The sequence below is a fragment of the Vidua chalybeata genome, chromosome 1, assembly GCF_026979565.1.
Source record: "Vidua chalybeata isolate OUT-0048 chromosome 1, bVidCha1 merged haplotype, whole genome shotgun sequence".
In the NCBI taxonomy this organism is placed as follows: domain Eukaryota; kingdom Metazoa; phylum Chordata; class Aves; order Passeriformes; family Viduidae; genus Vidua; species Vidua chalybeata.
In genome coordinates, this window is record NC_071530.1 from 43,476,263 (window position 1) to 43,499,067 (window position 22,805).

At 36.7% G+C, this 22,805-nt stretch overlaps 1 protein-coding gene across 1 annotated transcript; it reads left to right on the forward strand.

The window, feature by feature from the left end:
• The first annotated feature begins 521 nt into the window (after positions 1-521).
• On the forward strand, positions 522-14,393 carry LOC128784559 (prostatic acid phosphatase-like). The gene is made up of 10 exons (XM_053936327.1): positions 522-635; positions 1,989-2,084; positions 4,640-4,726; positions 5,331-5,483; positions 7,628-7,726; positions 8,814-8,909; positions 11,302-11,434; positions 12,697-12,779; positions 13,649-13,755; positions 14,237-14,393. Exons 1-10 carry the CDS (start codon positions 522-524, stop codon positions 14,391-14,393), a joined length of 1,125 nt encoding a protein of 374 aa, XP_053792302.1.
• Positions 14,394-22,805: the final 8,412 nt, after the last annotated feature.

The window sequence follows — 22,805 nt, forward strand, 5'->3', positions numbered from 1 at the left end:
TATTCCTCCTACAAACCACAGCCAAATCCATGGAAAATCCAGAGATACTTTATAAAATGACATTTGTTAGCACTACTCCTTGCCTTCTAGTACAAAGTGTTCAGCGAAGACTGTGAGCCCTAGGAATGCAGATGGTTTAATAGCTCTTTTGCATACAGTAAGATACCCACAGCATTTTCATATTTGGGAAGGCTGACTGATCCATAACTAAATCCTAGTTAAATAATAGAAGGAAACTTCTAGCTCTTTACATTCACCTGCCTTGCCAGGGGCAGGAATTAGAGGGCTCAGAGATTTCACTCCATGGGACATGGAAATTGAGTATAAATGAGAAATACACTTTTAATTTCATGAGTTCCCTGAAAAGCACTAACCCTAGAAGGGGAGAGAGGAAACTTCACAGCCCTCTCTCAGATTTCACTAAGCACAACTGACTCCACCCCTCTTAGCCATATATCTACTGTATCACCATATCCAGCCAGGGACCTTGGTGTGCAAAATAGCTGAAAGCTACCCTCAGGATGAGAGCAAGGCAGCTGGTCTGTGGAATTTGGAGTCTGTGTTTCCTGTTCTGTCTTTTCTGCATCTTTCTTCACCAAACAACAGCTAAAAGAAAACTGAAGTTTGTGTCCCTAGTAAGTATGGGCAAATGAAATTTCTTCAAAACCTGTCACTCACTACTCTTTTTGTACTCTAGGGTAGGGAGGAGGGGGCACATTTCCAAATATTTAAATGTTTCTTCCATATTCAAAATTCATTATTGCATTGTCCAAAAAAAAAAAAAAATCTCAATTTTAAATAAGGTCTCAATTTTAGATAAGATTAAATAATAAAAAAAATATAATTTTGTCTCCTTTGTGCACTCCTAGATGAAGTTACTTTCTGGATGGATGCAGAATGCTTATTTTATAGCACTAAGAGAAAAATAACACAGGATTCTGTTTTAAAATGTAAAAGACTATTTCATAACTAAATACCAACTGTGCAAAACCCCTCTTTACGATGGAAGACTTTCCATTTTTCCAGTGGTTTCAATGGACTAACATGCAAAGTAAATTTCAGTATGTGAAACTCAAACAAGTGTACAGTGACACTGAACAAGCAGCACAGAAACCAGTGCTGTGAAGCTAATGCTATTTGCAATGATTATGATGTACCATTTGTTTGCAGGAAGCTTGAATCTTATTCTGAACATTACACACACATATAAATAGTTTATATAATTTTTCCCTACAGTTTTTGATTTAATTTCTCCCTGCTTAGATTAAGAAATTTTTAAAAAATCTAGTGTTAAAATTTTAGAATCATATGGCTCATATCTACAGGAATTATGCTGCAAAGCATATGTATGAATGAAAAAATCCAATGTATCTGTATAAATACTTATTTTATGTAAACAGGTTCAATGTTTTCAGAGCAACAGTTTAGCCTGTATTTACATATTAGATAACACTTCTATCACCTCTTGTGATGAAAAAGCCAACATATGACTTTTTAAGGCTAATTTCTGCCAAGTAAGAGAACTCCACAGCAGTCATCCACAGAGCTGTTACTTCGTGTAATAGTTTTGGTTTTTCCCTTTTAAATTCCAGCTTAGTCATACCAAAATACTAATGTTCAAATATTTCTACAAAATTACCTACATGCTTCTGTTTGTTTTCTGTTTATTTAATATTATGGTCTATACCTTCTAAAATGCATAAAATCTCTATAAAATATAATAGGGTATCCTGTAGTTTTTATAACTTGCAAAAATTTATTTAAGCTAATTTATTCTCAAATGCTAAAAAAGAACCAGTTATATTTGTCTAAATAAATGAAACAAGAAATGTTGCTATCTAGGTTTAAGGCAAGCATCATTAATATACTTAGCATCTGTCAGATACAGTACTCACTGTCATAGCATATTGCTTGCAACTACACCAATTAGTTATAGTCATCACAAAAAATTACCAGTAACACAAAAGCAATTTCATCTATTTTATCAGGTATTTCGCCATGGTGATCATACCCCACAGGAGTTTTTCCCAACTGATAAGCACAAAGAAATTGCAAGACAACAGGGATATGGCCAACTTACCAAGGTGAGTTTGTTTACCTGGGCCAAGAACTGAAATATTGGAAGATGTTGTGTTGATATTTGGGGGTTGGAACTTTGCTTTCACTTGGGGAAAGCCCTTATTAAGTTGCCACTTAAGGACAGCCAAGGAACTTATGAGGAAACTACAGCAACAGCACTCACTAATTTTGAATGAAACTGAGTCAGCCTGTTCTGGTCCAGTGTCAGCATAAGCAGAGCTTTTCGACTGCAGACTAGGATCTTCTAGTCTGGGAGGAGCCAGGCACTGGTGACCATCTCAGTTCACCTGAAACCATACAGGAAGCTTTAACCACCAGTAGCAGAAGGTGATGGACGTGCTTACAGACACAACTCTCCCTCAATCTCTGCTGAATAGGAGTGCTTCCTTACTCATAAACTGTTAAGATCAGTACAAGCAGAAACTTTTCTTATGCTATGCCCAAGAAAGTTGACTTAAAACTCAGCTATTTTAGTGCAGGCATTTGTGGAATCAGCTGTTGGTAGTAACCAGAAATAGCTGCAGCAACCACAGATACTGTATCTGACAGATACTGTGCTTGCCTTGACTGTAACTTCTATTAGCTGCCACCTCTCACAAATGGAGCCACAGGTGAACTGTACTATCAGACTGTAAGGCACTATTTGGACACTGGGTGGTTTCTCCCCTCCCACTGGCAGGACCCACTCTGTCTGCGTGCTTGTGCTTCATTCCTTTTCCCCCAAGACATGTTATTTGGATGGAAAAAGCTGCCAGTTATTTGCCCAGCACTCAGAACCAGGCAGTCTCCCTGAAGTAGTTTAGAAGTGCCACAAGTCTGGTTGTCCCAGACAAATGGCTACAGTCCACAGGGAGGCAGACTGTGAAGTGTGTCTCTCTGTTAGGAACACACACCTTATGTCCACTGGGTCCCTCTCTAAAAAGAACTTGCCAGGTCTCCACCAAAATCAGAATAGAACAAACTGTCTGAGGGGTTCCTCTTCCCCACTATTCTTAGGAGGCAAAACTGGTCTCCAAAGCAAAATCAGGCCTGTTTCTGCTCATGTCAATTCCCTTGAAGAAACGGGAGTAACAGAGCAGCTTCCCAACTCAGCGATGACTCAATCATTGCATATAAATGCTATGCAAGTTCAGCAATCCATGCAGCTTGCTCCAAGGCATAGAAGACTTCAACACCCAGGAGTCAGGACTTAACAACATGCATATTAGGCAAGTTGGGGCAGAAGCCTAAACTACACATATACCCTAGGAAACTGGATGCACAATTCCAGCAAGAGAAAGAGGTGATCACATGCACACACAGTGGGTCCTGAGTAACTCCTAGCTGACTTGGCTTGGAGCAGGAGGTTGGACTAGAGACTTCCTGAGGCCCCTTCCAGCCTGAATTATCCCCTGATCCCACAACTTAGAAAATTGCTTTAGGAAGCAATGAGTAATCACTACACTTGAGATCCCAGTGTACAGTAATGGTTACATGAACAAACTGGAATATATTTAAATATAGGCTAGAAAACACCAGGTACAAGTAAAAAGATGGCAATATAGAGACTATTACAGGGACACTGTGTGTGATTATGGTGGAGTCACTACTCCAAGGGGTGTTTAAGGAAAGAGTGGAAATGGTGCCTAATTCCATGGCCTAGTTGACATGGTAGCATTAGGTACTAAGTTGGACTCAATGATCTCAGAGGTCATTTTCAACCTAACTGATTTCATGATTCAGTGATTCACACGTCACTGACAATGTGAGTGTTCACTAAAATTATGTAGGTAAGTTGAAAAGATCTTCAGCTACAAGCTACTAAAATGTTGGGACTGGGAAAACCTGTTTTGCTTTGAGAGTAGAGAATTGTCATCAGTTTAATTTAACACAGAGATAATATGGCTTGATTCCATTTTATGGATTATTATTTAACCATGAATAAGATCTGTGATGGTGAATGTTATTAGAAAGTGTAACAAGATTCAGCAACTAAAAGTTGGGAACATAGGCGAGAATCAAAAATCAAATCTTTCAGACTGTTGATAATAATTAGCTATTGCAGCAAAATGCCCTAAGGCTTGGAGGACTTTTACTTCAAGACTTCTATTCTGAAAAACTAGATCTTGCCCAGGCTAAAACTGTAGCCCCCATAAGGAGTCGCTGGTGATACTCCATGAGATTCATATCTTGGATGTATCTCCATGGACAGGTGGCTGTTCTGTCTGCACTCCCAGTTAATCAGCTCTGAGACAGCAATAGAGTAGAAAGTAGACAGATGGTGTTGGAACATCTCTATGCCTGCTTTAAGTCTCACTAGCTCAGATAAACATACACATAGCTTTCCACCGAGCAAAATACAAAACTGCATCTACCAGGAGTCATATCTAACGTTATCCAATACCATACATGCAGCAACTTCACTACTGTTTTCTCATGTCTTCTTTCCTAATTCAATTTGAAAAAGAAAAAACATCTTTATTAAAATAATATCAAATATTATTGCATTCTTTTTTGGTTGTAGGAAATGGATGCATAGCACATTTCTTTAACCACTTATGCTCTTGTGTTACCTCTACAGCTTGGCATACAACAACAGTATGAACTTGGCCAGTACATGAGGAGGAGATACTCTCATTTCCTGAGCGTTGTATACAAGCAGTGTGAGGCAAGTACTGGATCTGGACAGGAAGATGTCTTTCATGGTGGTTAATGGGACTTCCTGGATGCATAAGAGGCTAAACATGGTGCAGTTGGAGAAAATTTAATATCAGTTGAAGTCAATGTAATTCCAAAGTATCCCTGAAACTGTAGTTCAGCTTTTTTCCTGGTGGTTAACTGAAAACCACATGAAAGGCTTTTTAGACTGCACATCAGGTTCAGCTCCCTCACTGCTGTATAGGAGAGCATCTATGTCAAATACTTCCACATGGAATGCAGATACAACTCAGTTCTTATTTAGGTTCCAGCTTTTCAGTGCACATACGATGTCCCAAAGCCTAGAGGGTCAAATAGAGTCAAACTCATGCTGTCTACTAGGATTTCTAAGATGTTACCCTGCTGCAGCTCAGCTGTCCAGCAAAATATTTTTCCAGCTGCAGTCATTCTCCCTCCTCCTTCTTTCTCAAAGTCCTTCTTCATGCCACTCCGTTTTAATGACAACTTCCCCAGTACCAGCCCCCTTTTTTCCTACCACGAAGACAATAAAGTAAACCTAATGAAAGAAATTACCATCCAAAATTTTTCTTTTTCTTTTTCTTTTCTTCCTTCAGATTTATGTTCAAAGCACTGACTGTGATCACACACTTATGAGTGCTCAGGCAAGTCTTGCTGGACTGTACCCCCCAACACAGGATCAGATTTGGAACCCCAAAATCCTTTGGCAGCCAATTCCAGTTCACACAATGCCACTGTCACAGGATAATGTGAGTATAAACTAGGGGGATCTGCTTTCACTTGATCATTAGTACAGTGCATAGGATATGAGATGAAGGTACAGCAAAAAATGCATGGTAAAGGCAATGAAAAGAACATTGTTACAAGCATTGTGTGGAAAGGCCTAATAAGCTGAATAGAAGTGTTGGCAAGTATTTTCACAGGAATGGATTTGCATATCAGAAACATGATCTTAACAAAAGAGGAAGGAAAATGGGAGTACTGGGTATAGAGTAAAAGAGTTAATTTATAAGGTGAGTAAATCACTGTAGAAGTAGATTAGTCCTAAATTTAACACAAACATGACTTTCTTTGTTTAAGAAGAAAAAACATACTTAATCTCAGTAGTGCTTCAGTATTGCTTAGTCCACAGCCAACAGAAAAGACAAAAGAATCATTCTGGGACTTACATTATGGTGAGAATTGAGTTACAGGATTGTTTTTCATGCACTGTGCAGGTCAATGCATGTACTTCAAGGATTGGTGAGAAAAGTAAAAGGGGAAAGGAAGGAGGACTCAGAGCTTTAAGCATGAATTCATAGGGCAATGTATTTTTTCATGTCCCTTCCTTCAGATCCTCACTTTGGAGTTGTAAGGAATACTATGGATAGCAGCTCTGTAGCCTGCCTGCATATACTTGTCCTATATGGGAAAGCTGTGCAGCTGACGGGAGCTGGAATCTCCTGTGTGTGGAAAATCTATGATAGATGTTAAGATCAGGAGTGTGCAGCATGAGTCTCGGTTTGTGAGAGCAGGCTTGCTCTTGTGATGCAAGATAAATTGTGTGGGCTTTACAAGTCTAGTTAACACAGTCTATGATGATAAGAGAATCACGTCAGATAGGTCATGGAGCAATGGTTCTCACCTCAGGGTGATCAGAGCAGGAAGGTGTGGACACATGTCTTCCTCTTCACACACACAGCCAGGCACAGTCAGGAGCTGCTTCTGACACTGTCACAGGTCCCCACCTGTGACATATCCCAGCAGACAGTCAAGAATACCTGGCCAGTATCAACACAGATGGCAAACTCAGCAAGCAGGTGCTGCACCTCTTTCACATCTAGGGGAGCAAGTTTATTCAAACAAATCATAAAATCATGAACATATGCATAATTTTCATGCTTTTTTCAACTATTTGTGTTTTAACTTTATTTATCCTTATTCATTATACAGGCTAAACCTGAGACCACACGTATCCTACAACACAAAACAAGTGCCCATCATTTATTGGTGAAATCATACCTGTTTATGAACCTATGGCTATAATTCACAAATACCTTCCTATCTTGTGGAATACATAGATTGTATTTCTAAAAAGATTGAGGAACTGCTGTGAAGCATTCCAAGCTAATTTCCCTTCGAATCTCTCAAGTTCTTTTCAAAGTTCTTTTAATATTGGGACTATATAAATGGAGCTACATTACTGGGAAAAGGACAAAACAACACATTAGGGAAAAGCACTAATAATATCAGTGTCAAATTTAAATTTTTGTTTAAAATTTAACACAGAAAACAAGAACAAACTGAATTGCATATATAAATACATGTAATTGAAATAACAAGTTCTTAATTTATTCCAGTCATATGTAACCTTCACATATCTTAGATTAATGAAAGACAAAACCGAGTTACAGAAAGTTCACAAGTTTCTACAATTTAGCTGAACTAAATGAAGCTGTGCTAAATAGACTCAATACAGCTGAGTATGCACAAAGTCTCCTATTTCAGTCTAGCTGCTGCTTTGTAATTTTTTGTAAAAATGTGATGGTGTGTTTAAAGAAAGACTGAACACAATGAATGAAATCATCCCTGGAGAAGCTAAGAACAAAGGAGTTCATGAGGGTTTGTCTTAGTCTTCTGTCAAAGGACGAATTTCATCTTGTGTAAATGAATCCTTTAACTTTGAACTACTGCAGCTATTACTCCTCTGAACATTTAAAGATTATTTTGTATGTAGTCATCAGTATGACTCCTAGAGTCCTGAAGATGAATATCCTTGAAACTGCGTTGCTAAATTATTTTTCAGCTTGTCCTAACTAGTGCAGCCAATCAGAACAGCAATCCTGCAAGGGTATATTGAATTGCAGAACAAGATGAACCTTGCCTCACTAGGATTTTGCAATTTTCTTTTCAGTTGCTATACCTACCTTTCTCACACTGCCCAAAATACAAGGAGCTTCTGAGAGAAACCTTTGCAACTAGGGATTTCCAAAGGCAATTCAAGCACTACAAGGTGAAGTATTTTCAGTTCTGGAAATCCAGTTAAAGTGTATCACTTCTTCAACATCATCTGACATACAGGTTTAAAAAATATCAGTTAATATGCTCCTTTCAGATCTCTAATCTTCAGAGTGGGTGTAGACAACATACCCAAAAAACAATTACAACATTACAGATCCAGCTGGACTGGGCTATTCCCGACAATTGAAAATGGCAAGTCACAGAAAAGATAAATTATTGACCTACTTGCAAAAACTTAGTTTCTGGGAGACTAGACAAAACAGAAACTCAAAATCAGAGTCAATGCCTCTTAAATTATTCCAATACCTCTCTCTGTTTACTCCCATGTAAAGCAACTCCTCTGACATCTCTCCCTATATAAGTCTGTGAGTTCAGATACATTTTCTCAGCTCAATTCCCCAGAATTTCTATAACAGTCTCAGTGTTTTTCTCAAGTACCTATTCATGTTTCCCACCCAAAATCTTAATTTAGGTGTTCTCTTATGTTTTGTGTCTGTCTCCATATGGTATCCTTTCCTTTCTTTCTCCACCATCAAAACCTTTGCATGACTATATAACCACGTTTATTCTGCTGCAACCTTCTTCTTCACACATGTTTTCAAAAGGACATTATGAACTTCACCTGTTTTTCTATTATCTTTCACCACTGACCTCAGTCATCCATTTGTGGCTCTGCATCTGGGTATTATATGCAAGTAAATCACAATTCCCATTTTATCAAATTTACATTATGCCTTTCCTCCTGAGTACCAATATCAGAATAATTGTTTATCACATTTCCTTTAAGTACTTCTTGGATTTCTGCCAGACTTCTTCATATATCTGTGTTCCCTCTACTTCCTTCTAAACATTTCCACCAAGCATAAACAATCACCATACTTCAAATCTGAACTAAAATCACCAACCTTGTCTAAATGAATAGGCCAAATTCTCTTACATCTAGGCAATGGTTCATTGATTTAGTGCGAAGTGCAAAGACTGTCTTCTTTCTAAAAATTCCTATGTACTAGTATGGCAGTGTGTAGAAGTCATGTAAAAATGCCCTCAGTACTACAAGTTTGGGTTTTTTTGTATTCCAGCATTTTTTGAAGTTTCTAGCCAGTCATACGGGATATCCATTGAAGAAGTTGACAAGTGAAAGGATTTGGAAGCTCTCTGACACTTTACAATATGAGGTAAATAGAATCAAAGAATCATTTAGGTTGGAAAAGACCCTTAAGATCTTTGAGTGCAATAGAAATTCCTATACCTCCTTCAACCTGGTATTTTTATTGGGTTTATTTTCTTAATGTAAGTCATAAAAAGGTCATAGATCTGTTCTTAAAATTTTTAAACATAGAATGTTTTCAGCTTCTTTCTCAGAAACCCTCACTTAATGTCAAATTTACAAATGAAAATCCTGTAAACACTATGTGTGTGAGGCTGCTCTGGGTCATCCACCACTATAAGGAACACAAACTAGTGTTCCTATTCATATTCAAGATCCAGTCAGTGACTGCATATAGAGAATTAGGCAAAAGCATACCTTTGGATAAAATTGTCTTGTAACTCCCCCAGACCCCACTAGGAGATACACAGGGATAAAAATATGTTGCTGGCAAAGAAACATAAGCATTCTTCCACAAAGATTTTATGCAAATTGTATAAGCAAGAGAAGCCATTATTTGTACATGGCCAGTAGTGGACAGAGTATTTTCAGGAATTAAGCAGCCATTGGAATGACACAAATTGCTATTTGTGCAAGTTTGGGAGCTTGTTCTAATCAAAGGTATCACAAAAGAGCATGCATTGTATAACAAAAGGGGTATTATGGTGCTAAACTGGCATGGGTATCTGGTTCCACAGTCTGGAAATATCATGATTTGAAAAAATCCTAACTGCCTTTAATTTAGCAAGAAGTCCCACTTCAAGGTCTAGAGTTACCTTAGCTGACACAAAAATGCAGAATCTTGTGTTAAAAAGTTTTTTTTTAAGGCAGTTTTTGCTACCTTCATGCATAACTATTTATAAACTTAAATATTAATGATAAATTGGTCATCAGTACTGGGATATTAGTGAGGGAGTTTTAAGGTGGATTTCAGAAGCAACATGTAATAATTTATAGGGTGTGATACTAGTGAGTTTACCTTCATTCCTGCAGTTTTTGCAAAAGTCCAACTTTGATCAAAGCAGACTTGATCAGAATGTTAGCCAGGGCCTTAAGTTAAATGAAATGTTAACATGTTGGGACATCTCACTGTAATTTCAGTGAGGTCACCCTTCCATGTTTTCCAAATGCAGGACCACAACTTTCTACTTCAATAGTTAAATCATACCAAGAGTCTGTGTCATCAGACAAATAAGCAAAACCCACATCTCCCATCAAGAATCTAGCTAAACGCTGGAATTAAAAAAAAAATAAATAAATAAATTGTGGTTTTCCTTCTAGTGTTACATTTGATGAGCCTTGGTCTTTGATACTACTGACTGAGGACTCTGAGGGTATAAATTAAGACATCTGCCAGAAAAGCCTCTCTCATTCTTCAAGCATACAGAGAGAGCATGCTTACACAGTTTTTTAATACAATTCATGAAACCACAGTAGCACACATCTGTATTTGTTACTTTCAGCTAAGTGTTATCTGACTCTGAGGTAACTTGGAGACTGAGGTGTTTGCTTGTCTTAAATAGCATGCAACCATCCAATTCTTTCCCTAAGACATAAATCAGACTTATTAAAAGAGAAATTGATAACATTGTGATCTGAGCTGGTTTAACCTAGCATGCTCTATTGTTTTCTTGTTTAAACAAACACTTGAAGTAGTTGACATTTTCCTTTGAGCTCACTTGTTACAAGAACACTCCTTTTGGTGAGCTCAGTCCAAAGGTTACATTGCTCTAAAGGAAAGTTACCAGCCTTGTTTAAACAGGAATTCAGGGTAGTGCAAATCAGGAGTGTTGTGCATATCTTCCCTACTCACAGCTGTGATCACTAATATACCTTGGACTGCATCCCCAAAGAAAGACTAATCCATTCCACTTTAGCTTGATGACTGTGACAGTATCTAATAGACCATAATAGGTACAAATTTCATTTATATCTCATTCTTATATATCTAACCCCATACTATGGTACATCCATACTACAGCTATACATGTTCCTATTTGATCTTTGTATTCCTGTCACACCTGAGAGATACCAGCCCTTAAAATCCTGATGTTTATATAGGATTTGTTTCAGTAAAAATATATCCCAGCACATGACTAAAAAATCCATATAATGATTTTTTTTCACCTGACAACATAAAAAATGCCAGTTGCTTTTTGCATCATTTTAGTATTATTAATAAGTATTCCACTTCTTGTTGAAAACTGCCCTTCAAATTTCTTCCAAGCACTATGATGCTATAAATAGGAATGCTACAGCTGTCTAAATGCAAAATACAGTCATCATTTTATTACAATGAGAAAATGTTACTGGAGTGAAACATTCAGAATTTGTTGTGAGAAGTATTTTGTGCCAGAATAAATAGCAGTTAGCAGTAGGAATCAGTAAGAAAATCACCATGTTTTCTTTCTTCACTGTAGGATATTAACAATTACACTTTACCTGTTTGGGCTACTCATGGTGTCAGGACCAAGCTGATAAAGCTGTCAGAATTGTTATTGCAGGCGGAATTTGGGTTCCACAAACAAATACAAAAATCACGTTTGCAGGGAGGTAAGCTGAATTCTTACCCCATTTAAAACCAAAAGTAGGGTGGGAAAGAAGAAAAGGTATTATGACAAACAATGCTGCTGATTCTATGGTAGAATGGTGAAAGATGCCATTATGGGGATATTGGTGGGCAGCACTGAAAAATTTTGATTAATGGGGAGGGAGATGGTGAGCATATGAATCATGAATATCCTAATCTAACATTGTAATTGAGGTATCATTTAGATTACACTGTATAAGAAATTCAGTATAACATACAGATTCTTGTTGAATTGAATCAAATCTGAACTTAGTGTAAGCCTCCACGTGTACCTTACTTAAAGAAATATTATTTGTAGTAATGTCTAGAATGGTGACTTTGTTGCCTAAGTCTCCATATTCCATTACTGAGAATCCTAAAATGAGATTATTAAACTCCTTCTAAACCTTACTCTGCTCAGAAAACAATGGCAGAAATTTGAAAGTATTTTATACCTTTTTTTTTCATTCATTCTCCTCCATTCATCCACTGTCATCTTTTGAGCCTCCTTTTTGTTTTATATGGGCAGTGTACAGGCAGGTCCTGTGAGCTAGGAAGACAAATGAACATATAAGCATAAATTAATTTGTTGCATTTTTCAAAGCTCCAACTTGCAAAACTTTGCACAAAGTTCAACCTCTGCCCTTGTTTTACTAACAATTGCTATTAAAAATGTGCCAGAAGCTAAAGACTAATTCTGTCTAATTTGCTAGCTGGTACAGTTCTACTTTTAGGGTTTTAACTTGTCGACATGCCAACCTTGTATTAACATACTAGCACAGCCATTGATTTAAGTCCAGTAGTTTGTCTTACAATTTTTCAGCAGTTAACATTAACAAAACGCAGACAACCACACAATTTAAAAAGCCCCAGAGTCAAGAGGATATGCTCTTTCTTTTTTCTCTGGAAAGCAGGAAATCACTCAAGCTACATAGACAACAGGGTAGCATTCATTACTGTGCTCTTTTTGCACTGTTCTGCTGGCACAAAGTAACTGTGAATGCACTGTTTGAATCTGTTGAGGTTATTAGGGATCCCCAAAACATTTTACACAGAAGTAAAATAGGCCCACAGTTCATTTGAAAGATACTGTCACTATTAATCAAGGCTCTCTGCACAAATTACCAGTTAAGTCAATTGAGTAAATCTGGTGCACTTAGTGACAGATTGCTAAAATGGCAACAATCAATACAGATGTTAACACAAGCATCTCTTTCATTCTCACGGCTTCCCCATTTTCTTTCAGGAATTCTTTTAAAAACTATTCTAAAGCATATCTTAGATGCTAGAAAGCCTTCATACCATCAAAAAATGGTTTTGTATTCCACGGTGAGTGCTTTCTGTTTCTCTTGTGTTTCCTGTCTGCAGTTATTAAATGCAGTGAAAGCCATGAAATTTTATTTCCTTCATGAAATACAGCTACAATCACTTTTTTTATTTGTTTAACCTTAAAGATCCTCAGATTTTTAAAAATTTTTAATGAACAGATACTACTTTGAAACCTGAAGCATTCCACTTTCCACCGAATGTCATGGTTTTTTCATTGTAATAATGTTTTGATTGAGCAGGGAACTGAAAAAATCATGCCTCATGTTATATTAAACCTGGGTCACAAAGTTAATTTAAAACAAAATCTCCTTCTTCCTGCAAGTCATCTTTTTCAAGTGCATATGGGAAAAAAAAGAAAAAAAATTAAGTTACAGTTATTTTAGAAGGCCTTATGAAGGCAGTTACTCAATTGTGATCTTATATTTTTGTTTAGAATGTACAAATGCTGTCATTGGAGAAGGAAATTTTTGGATTGCCCTCACTAAAAAGCTCCTGTTTCTAAACTGCATTTATATAATGACCTATTGGATTTATATCAGCTAAAGAGCTTACTGATCTGATCTCAAATACTTTTATCAGGAAAAACCACTAGTTATTTTAAAAGAAGTTTTAACATCTTCTATTAATTTTGTAAGAGCTGCAAGACTTCTTAAATATTTACATATATGTATACTTTATACATGCAGGGCTTCAGTTTATATAGCCATAAAGGGACAGTATTTGCTCAACAGTGCAGAGGGCAAGTACTAATGAGGTCCTAATGAGGTTAATGTTGAGTGGACAGATAATGTGCAGGAAATATTGTTAAATAATAGGTTCATGTAATCATTTTCAACAGGCCTTTAATTACAGGTTTCCTCTGTTCACAGCATGCAGCCACCATTGCTGCCTTACAGATGGCACTCAATGTCTTCAATGGGAAATTGCCTCCTCACAGTGCCTGCCATTTTTTTGAACTTTACCAGGAAAAAAATGGGCAAGTATCTGTAAGCTATACTGCTAACATGTACTTTTTCTAAAAAGGAATTTTCTGATATCTAAGGCTAATTAAACTGGATACCTGAGGTTCACTATTCAGGAAAATATTACACATTGATTTTAATTATTGTAATTGCATTCAGTTTAGTAGTCAGTAGCGGAATAAGCCGGAAAACCATATATATATATATATGGTTCTGTCATATATATATAACAATTATGAGAGGTTTTACTCCATGCTTTTTATTTATTTAACTCCTTAGCAAAGACAGCAAACTACATGCAAATTGGTGTTGACCCCCCCTTGCTTAAAATGTTCTCTTCAGAGTATTAATTATATTAGTAAAACATAAACATATTAGCAACCAGACAAAAGAGCTGGCTAAAAGTTTGTCCCCAAGTACAATAACTGCAGCATGGAAAGGCTGTGTGGTTTTGCACACCTAACATTATTTTGTCCCCTCTGTATTTTGAAACAGGCAATACACCATAGAAATGTACTACCGGAATAATTCCTTGAGGGAGCCTCATCCCCTCACCCTCCCTGGCTGCAAATTTCGCTGTCCCCTGGAGAGATTTACTCATCTGGTCTCTCCCATCCTCGTACACTATTGGACAAGAGAATGTAGAATGTAGGACATTAAAAGAGGTAAGTTAAGTGCTTTGGGCACATGAACCCAAAAGTAAAGTCAGGATTACATCTTGAGCCAACAGCTCATTTGAAGTGACAATCATTTTCATAAGGGTCTGTTCTGAAATGAAAAATACACAGATCCAGGAAAAGAGAATTGTACCCATGGCTGTCATTTCTTCTTCATCAATACATTTATCTATTGCAGACCAACTTTCTAGTAAAATGAAATCAAAGCTGATCTGACTTTAGGGTGCTGTTTTTCATGTGGGGTGTTTTGTTTTGGTTTGGTTTAGTACAGTCAAAAAGACTTTCAGTTACTGAAGAACTACATATAAAGGCACTGACTTAAAACAGTCACCTTTTCTTCTCTAACTGCATGCAGAATGTTTGTCCAAGCTGATTAACAATGGTAAACAATTATGTATTCTCTTGATTTTAGCAGGCATTCAGAAATCAAAACAGATGAATATTGAATAGCATACCAGATTGGTACTTACCAGAATGTCAAAAGTATACAGACACACATTGGTATACTAACTCATTCCCTCATAAGTTGTCTATATCACCATATCAGGATGTTTAAATTTCCATTTTGACCACTTACAATATTTAGTTTTGCAGAATGAGGGAACAAGAAAGCAGAAAATGACATTGCCTGTCTTTTATCTAGCTCTATATTACTTAAGGGAAATGAAAACTTAAGAAACCTCACTTTTCTAATGTTCAAATATTGTACCCAACATTAAAAAAATCCCATATGGCTTTCTGAATCACTGATCTCAAGAAGAATTTGAATTGTCGGAGATTATAAGAATGCAGACCAGCCAACTCATCTCCTTGAAAATAATTTCCTGTTAAATATCTTGAATCCATTAATAGAGTGGAGATAGTCTGGCCAGAATACACAAAAATTAGCAAGTAATGATTCACTAAACACATTTCTTCACTATAGTCATTGCTCACAAATTCTCAGGAAATTACCACATTTAATTGCAAAAGGTAATTTGGCAAAGGAAGGGGGAGGTTGTTTCTGATGAGTTTTTTTTTCCAGCCACACTACTAACATAGTCATGGAAGATAATGATAAATACTTCATATTTATATTGCAGTGCTTAATAATCTAAGTTTTGTGGAAATTAATCCCCCTTCTTCACAAAGCAAACTGTGTAACTGGTCAGAAAAATAAATTTTAAAAAATTATAATGTATCAAAAATTTACAATTATAAAGGCACAAATATTTAGCCTTTAAGTTTAACACAAAGACTGTACTTTGCTTCAGTAGCCACATTTTGCTGAAGTAGAAGTTAGATGATGTTCACGTATTTTACACCAAATCCAGCATCACTGCTTTTATTAGCAACCCTGAGTGCTGAAAACACAAAAGGACCACAAAAGAGGTTACAACCAAACCTGATACTCCAATAAAAATGTTTTCTATATTGTCATATCAAAATTTGTCACTTTCCACTATTTTATCCTGGTTCAGAATGGAACTGTTGGGGCCATATCCTAATTTTTTGGCCTAATTTAGGAAACATTAATTTCACTTTTCCTGCAGGCAATTTTAAATTCTCTGCTGTGCATGAGTGGCACTTGGGAAAAGGCCAAGACACACTGATCCACAGGCTGCACAGTGCAGCACGCTGACAGACTACCCTGTGCTAAACCACTGTGCACTACCAATTCTCAATGAATGCGGACGGCTTGGAACAGCTGACTTTTAACACCAGGAAGCTAAATTAAGGAGAAGAGTGATGCACAGTTTACAGGTCACAATTACACTTGACACAGTGTCATGGTTTGACATAGAAGTGAATTTTCTCAGGAAGTTTGTAGTCAAATTAATCAGTGGTCAGGGTTGGATATTAGCATTTAGAGTGACTACTGAAGGCATGGACATGCTTGTGAGAACACAGGGGGTTAAAAGTAAGAACTCCCAGTTCTTATATCTTCTGACTAAGAAGAAGATGGAAAAAAGTGTCACACTAGCAGATTTTCTCCAGGCAGTTGCCATGTGTGGCATGAAAACACAAGAGGTAGCAACAGTGTTTCCTGAGGGGTCTATGGCACAGGAGAGGCTCCTCTCTCCCTTTATAGACTGAGTATTGATTAACTGAAGAGTAAGAACCTGATTAAAGTCCAAGTTGTGTCTCACTATAGTTTTGTAAGAATTGGGTGGGGAGAGGAGAAATGTTTTAGAAGGTTTTCATCCTATATTTAGTGTGTGTGTCTTTTATAGTAGTAGTAGTTTAATAAGGTTTTTTTCCCTTTGCTATTAAGCTTAAATCTGATCTGCTCTGTTCCTGATTGCATCTCACAACATTTATTTAAGAAAGTGTATTTTCATAGGGGTGCTGGCATTGCGCCAGTGTCAAACCTCAACACACAGATAGTTGCAAAATCCCTGATTTCAGCTATTTCCAACTCTGTCAAAAATCATCTCAACTATTTTTTGTTTGCTAATGCATATATTATTAATTTGATTATGCATGCACAAAAGCATTTTATGAAGCCCTGAAATGTGATTTTTTTTTTAAATAAAATTCAGGAGTGTGACTGAGTGCAAAACTGTAATTTATATAAATAGCTAGTCTACAGGGAGACTCCAGTTTGCAAACATACAGATGTTTCTATAAAAAGCTTAATTTAAGTTTTTTGGAGAGGATTTATGTCTCCACTACCCGGAAATAAAGGGGTTAGGCAGTATTGTTATTCTAGGTCACACAATACAATAGCAGTATTTGAGGATGGTTTAAATCAGACTTAAATTCCTCCACAGCTCAATGACTATAGTGTGAAACATAGGAAATGAATAAAGCTCAGCATATTTGGGAAGGAGGTAAAACTGTGAGCTCTCCCTGTGCTTTTTTGGTGCTCAGGAAGATTTCAGCATGGACTGACTTAACATTTCAACAGATTTTTCCTAGTCCCATTAAAACAGGAACAAATATGTTAACTCCTCTCCACTTAGTCTGAACTGCTTACTTGTTGAGGTACTTTAACAGATTTGCCATGCTTTTGGAGAATGCCATATGCTAACAATGCGTCTCTCTTTTTGTCTTATCTTTAGGTATTCCCTCCACTACTTTCAGTGTGGTTCACTTTATGAAAGAACTCTTCCCACACTGTGATATGACTGTGGTCCAACATTTCTCTTCCAATTCCATTAGCATGATCAACTGAGTCTCCTCATCTCTACCAAAAGAAAATATTCCTTAATACTACAAACAAAAATTATAGAAAGCAAGGACTTATTCTTCATGAATATTTGCTTTACTTTATCACCTGGTAAAACCCAAGTGCAATATGAAACCAGTGGAATTTTTCAAGACCTATTCTTTACAATGGGACTTTGTCAGAACTAATTCAACTATGCAATGATAGTTAGAGTGTTTTGAAGGGCTATAGCCTTGATTTACAGCAAAATTGGGAAATACCTCTGAAGGAGTGTTGCCCTCTTTTGAAGAATGAGACAAGAACTTCCAGAACTGGTGACAGAAGCAATGCTTCAAATGTAGACCCTAAAAGGAGGAGTCATTCCACTGTCCTTAGACTTTATTTCACTTATTAAGCAATGAATCATTTTACACAAACAGATCTCAGAAGCCACAAGAATAAGGATAATGCCTGCTTACTTATCAAAGAGATTTCTCCTTCTTTTCTCTACCTTTTACATGCACAAATATCCCATCTCTACATGGAAGGAAGATGAGACTTGTGGAAAACTTGGACTGTGAATCTAGACCTAAAAGGGGCCTAAAACCAGCCAGGCTAGCTACCATGAAACACCTAGCAACAACTGGCTGACCCAACAAGTCTTTCAGATATTCTTTCCAAAAAGACAGTAAAGCCAAGTGTTAATTTTGGAAGAAAAATAATTTTTGGTTTCAAATAGCTTTTTTAACATCTTCCTTTGGTTATCTTACCATGATTGTATATTCTGATCTGATCATATAAAGTCTTTTCTCCTGGGAAATTGTAAGTAGATACTGTTCTTGACATGAACAAAAAATGGCAATACAAAAAAAAAAAAAAAAAAAAACCAAAAAAAAAAAAAAAAAAAAAAAAACACAAAAAAAAAAAAAAAAAAAAAAAAAACCACCTGCATGCTCATTAAAACATGCAGAACATGTTGGGAAATCCTTCACTATTTGTTTTCTAACAACAAACAAAACAGTGGATATGTCTTTGCTTGAAGAACTAGGATTTCTTTTTTGCTTGTTTTCTCGCAGTGGACAGGACCTTCTGTCAGCAGTCTTTTTGCACACAGATAATTTCAAAGAGAATTAGAGCAACAGCTGAGGTGCAGAAAATGTCACCATTCTGGTTTCTCTTCCTCAGATCAGGCTTTTAAAATGGATGCTAAATCAGAGAAGTATATTCTATACCGCATAAGCAGATAACTGCCACTCTACAAGATAAAAATGAATCAAAATAATAAAAATGTCCCTTTTCTGTCCAAAAAGAATCTAAATTTCAGAATTCTCACTGTAAATGCCCTATTCTCTTCTCAGCAGGTCCCAATTTCTGTTCATCCTAAGCCACCATAGGAAATATAGTTCACCAGGAAAGCTGTAGTTAGATTTCCAGTCAAAAAATGCAACCCATTTTACCATAGCATCCAAACAATGGTAAAAATGTTTTCTGACAACATGAGACAACCAGTTCTACCTGCTTCTTAATGCAAAGAAGAGCAAGCTTGTTTTTTCTGTGTTACCTTAATGTCCCATAATAGACACCAGAAGAAAGTCTTCCCAGGTCTGGCAGCCCTCACAGGAAAGTTAGTGCAAGCTCTTTAAGTTATTCATCTCAAAACCATGCTGATCATCACACCTCCCTTCCTAAGAAGTAATTAAAAAAAACCTGCTAGACGAAAGCAAACACAAAGGAAAAGCCAAGACTCCATCTTTATCAGTGTTAGACTTCTAACAGATTGTAGCCTTGGCTGTCAAAACCAAATTTTTAGGCACTTTCTCTTCTCAACCTGTTCCTGTTTCTTCTTTTTTTTGAACTTGTGCCAAATTGTGGTGCTTGAGTTGCTTTTAACGTTTTGTTTGCCAGATGTTTCAAAGTGAAAGTTCAAGAGCTCTAAAGGGCAAGTTTCATGCTTCTCCCAGCAAAGGTAAGGGTAACTTTTCTGTTAGTTTCCTGAACTGGACAATGCTTACATAGAAAATGTGATAGAGACCTGAGACATTCTTCATTATTCTTTTTAGTCTCCAGTTCCCAGTTCCTCCCCTCCTTCCTAACCCAAATCCATGTCTCAAAAACTTTCAAAACTGCATGAAAACCCTTTATCCCAGAGATTTGTCTGGTTTGGGGGATCATGGACCTGAATAGACCCTGGCCTCAGCACTTCAGTTCAGTTATGGAAGTACATCCTATGTGAGGTCACTGCTTACAGTACAGCAATCTAAGGTCCCCCTTTTCCATCACATGTTCAGACAATGTCTTCTTCCATGCTACATGCCCCAATGTATATACCTTGAAAATCTAATTTCTGCTGAGCAAAAATAAATTTCAAATTTAATTTACAAATTAAGACATTTCTAAATTATTTTATTTCCCCTATCCCTATTGAACATAAACCCCATCACACACATTCTTTGTAATGTTTTTTGTTCTTAAGACTATCACTGTAGAAACACAGAAAGGAAGATTTCCTTTATACCTTGCTAACTCAGAGGGAAAATAAGCATCAGTGTTTATAAAGGCTGGAACATAAAGCCCAGGTCTATTGTAGGAATATAAATTGGGAAGCCAGTGAATGAATAATAAACTGCTCTACATTATGTTTTCCTACAACTTCACCAGCTGATTTAATTTGAAAAATCGGTCTTAGAGTCTTTTGCAGGCATGAAGTCATAAACAGGTTCATTTCAGTTCCTCTTAAAGAAAAAGTGAGTCAAAATGAGTAAAAACCCCATGCAGTTTAGCTTTGGAATTATTTAGATAATTTATTTTTTAAATATGCTGTAAAAGCAGGATCACCTGGCTATGCAACTCCCTCTCTTCTTTCACAAACAATGCCTAGACAGACAGTCATATTTTAAAGAAGACTTGCTTCAATAACCTGAATAGTCATAGATGTTGTAATATAGCTGGATATAACTTGTGATCACTATTTTTCCTTTCATATGCTGAAGCAGTGTCAGCAAAATGGGGAATGAACAACAGAAAAGCAACAGTAATTTTGTGCTGGCTGGGAAAGGTGGCACTGGACAGCCAGCCATTTCATTCATTTCATCACCTCTGTTTCTCTTTGGGTTATTTACTGAGCTGACTATCAAAAATGAATGAAAGAAGAAAAACCTGAAACAACCCATACTCTGATCAAATTAATCAACTAACTTAGTAGTACTAAAAGTAGGTTTTTCTTCTTTTTATTTAATGTTCAAAGTACTTACCCAGGATGTAGCAAACACAAGTTCAAATCCCTCCTTTAGCAAAAGGAATTGTCTCCACCTCTTCCAGAAAATAAAATCACCACCAAACTGCAGAGTTTCAGAGGGGAAAGAAAAGAGGAATAGTGCTTTATGTCTCTTAGTTATTTGCTGGTCACTTTGTTTTGTGCAAAACCAGCAAATTAGGTTTCTCTTGTCTCAAGCAAACATCTTAATCTCATAAGATCAAGAAGAAATTCTCTGAGTGCCCTGTAACCAGGTGCATATTACAAACTTGGGACAAGTAAGAAATTATCAGAAGACAGTGAATAGACAGTGAATAGACATTTTCTTCCCCCCACCCACCTTAGATTAGTAACTTTGGGCTTAGGACATTTTTCTCTGTAGTCTATGATATAGGTTCATGTTCTGTCAGCAGTACAAATAAGTGAATTCCTTCTGTGTCACAAATTAACTCCCTTGTCCCTTCCCACTCCCCACAATTGGGTGAAAACAGGGCTGTGTCTCACAGGGCTGTGAGACAGTCTCATTTACGTGTTTCAGAATGGTGCTTGGAAAATGTTTCACTTTGTTTACTGAAACCAAATCTTTTCTTTCCCTTTTTCAGCCAAAAAAAAAAAAAAAAAAAAAAAAAAAAAAAAAAAGCAGCTTGGAAAGATAGATTTGAGATAAATCTAAACTCTGCTAAATGCTGATGTGCACATGCAGTCAGTAGCAGGACCTGAGCTGTTTCCCTGCGTGAGCAGCCTGGTACATGAGTGCTGGCAGCAGTTTCATCCCTGGTGCTTTGACTGCAGTGACTTCCACCCTTTCAGGGTTGTGGCTGTGCTCCACCAGTAGCAGTGGTTACCTCAGGTAACCCCCATGTACAATAAAGCACAGGCTCTTTTGCAACCAGCCACTTCAAAGAAAATCAAGGCTTCAGCAAGCCTTAAGATAGGTACATGCACTTAAAATTGATAATTGTGTTTAATTCTACTTAATGCCATAATGTCATAATTAGAACTTATGACAATAAGCCAAATTAACATAAACATGATTTAAATTGTTTAGGTTTGCTTGCATTATAATGCTTCAGCAACCATAAATAGATTAAGAAGGATTTTTTATTATTATCATTATTATTATTTTGAAGCAATTTTTCCTGAAAAGTGCCAGGATTTAGTTACTGCAGAATATGCTGAGTTTATACCTGCCAAATGCCCAGTAGAAATGGAGATAATTCCAGAAATGCACGGAAATTTCCAAACTGAATACATACTACCAACATACTTACAGATTGCACACAGGATTCCTACATGACTCTATGTTAACCAGTATGATACAAAAATGGGGATATTTTTCCATTTTGGAATGTGTAAACATTTACTTAAGTTGTTGTGGTACCTATTATTTTGAGCACAAAATACTCCCCCTAACAAAGTATGCATGCCAAGGGAAGAGTGAAACCACAGAAATCATTACTACTTACCATATCCTTGGTCTTGTGTTGAAGTATCATTTTTAAGAGACATTAGCAAAGATTTTCTATAAAATGACATTGTCAAATATTTTTTATCATTCTTGAATGATGCCATCCAGAATCCCCCTCCTCGCCCCAATAAAATTGAGTTCAGGTCCTAAAGTGAAGTCATTAGAATGGTTCCATAATAGTGAGACTACAGTGGTCATAGTCACTTATCAATTAAACACAATAAACCAGCAAATCTTATAAAAACTAATCAGTTATGAATTTTGTGGTAAGGTCATAAGAAGGATGAGAAAAGATTCCAAGAGCCAACAGTGATCCTTGATCAAATAGCTTAGAAAGCACCCATTACATAGATTTAAAAAGTAGGAGATCCATTCTTGAGTTTTGAGACATATTAAAGTATTCTGACAGTCTGTTTTATGACCTACACTCTTAAATAATGGAGGAGGATGATCAGCTTATGTTTATTTTCAGAAAGACAACATATTATATATTTATGAAGTATAGATAACTCTCATACACCTTTTGCATAGGCAAA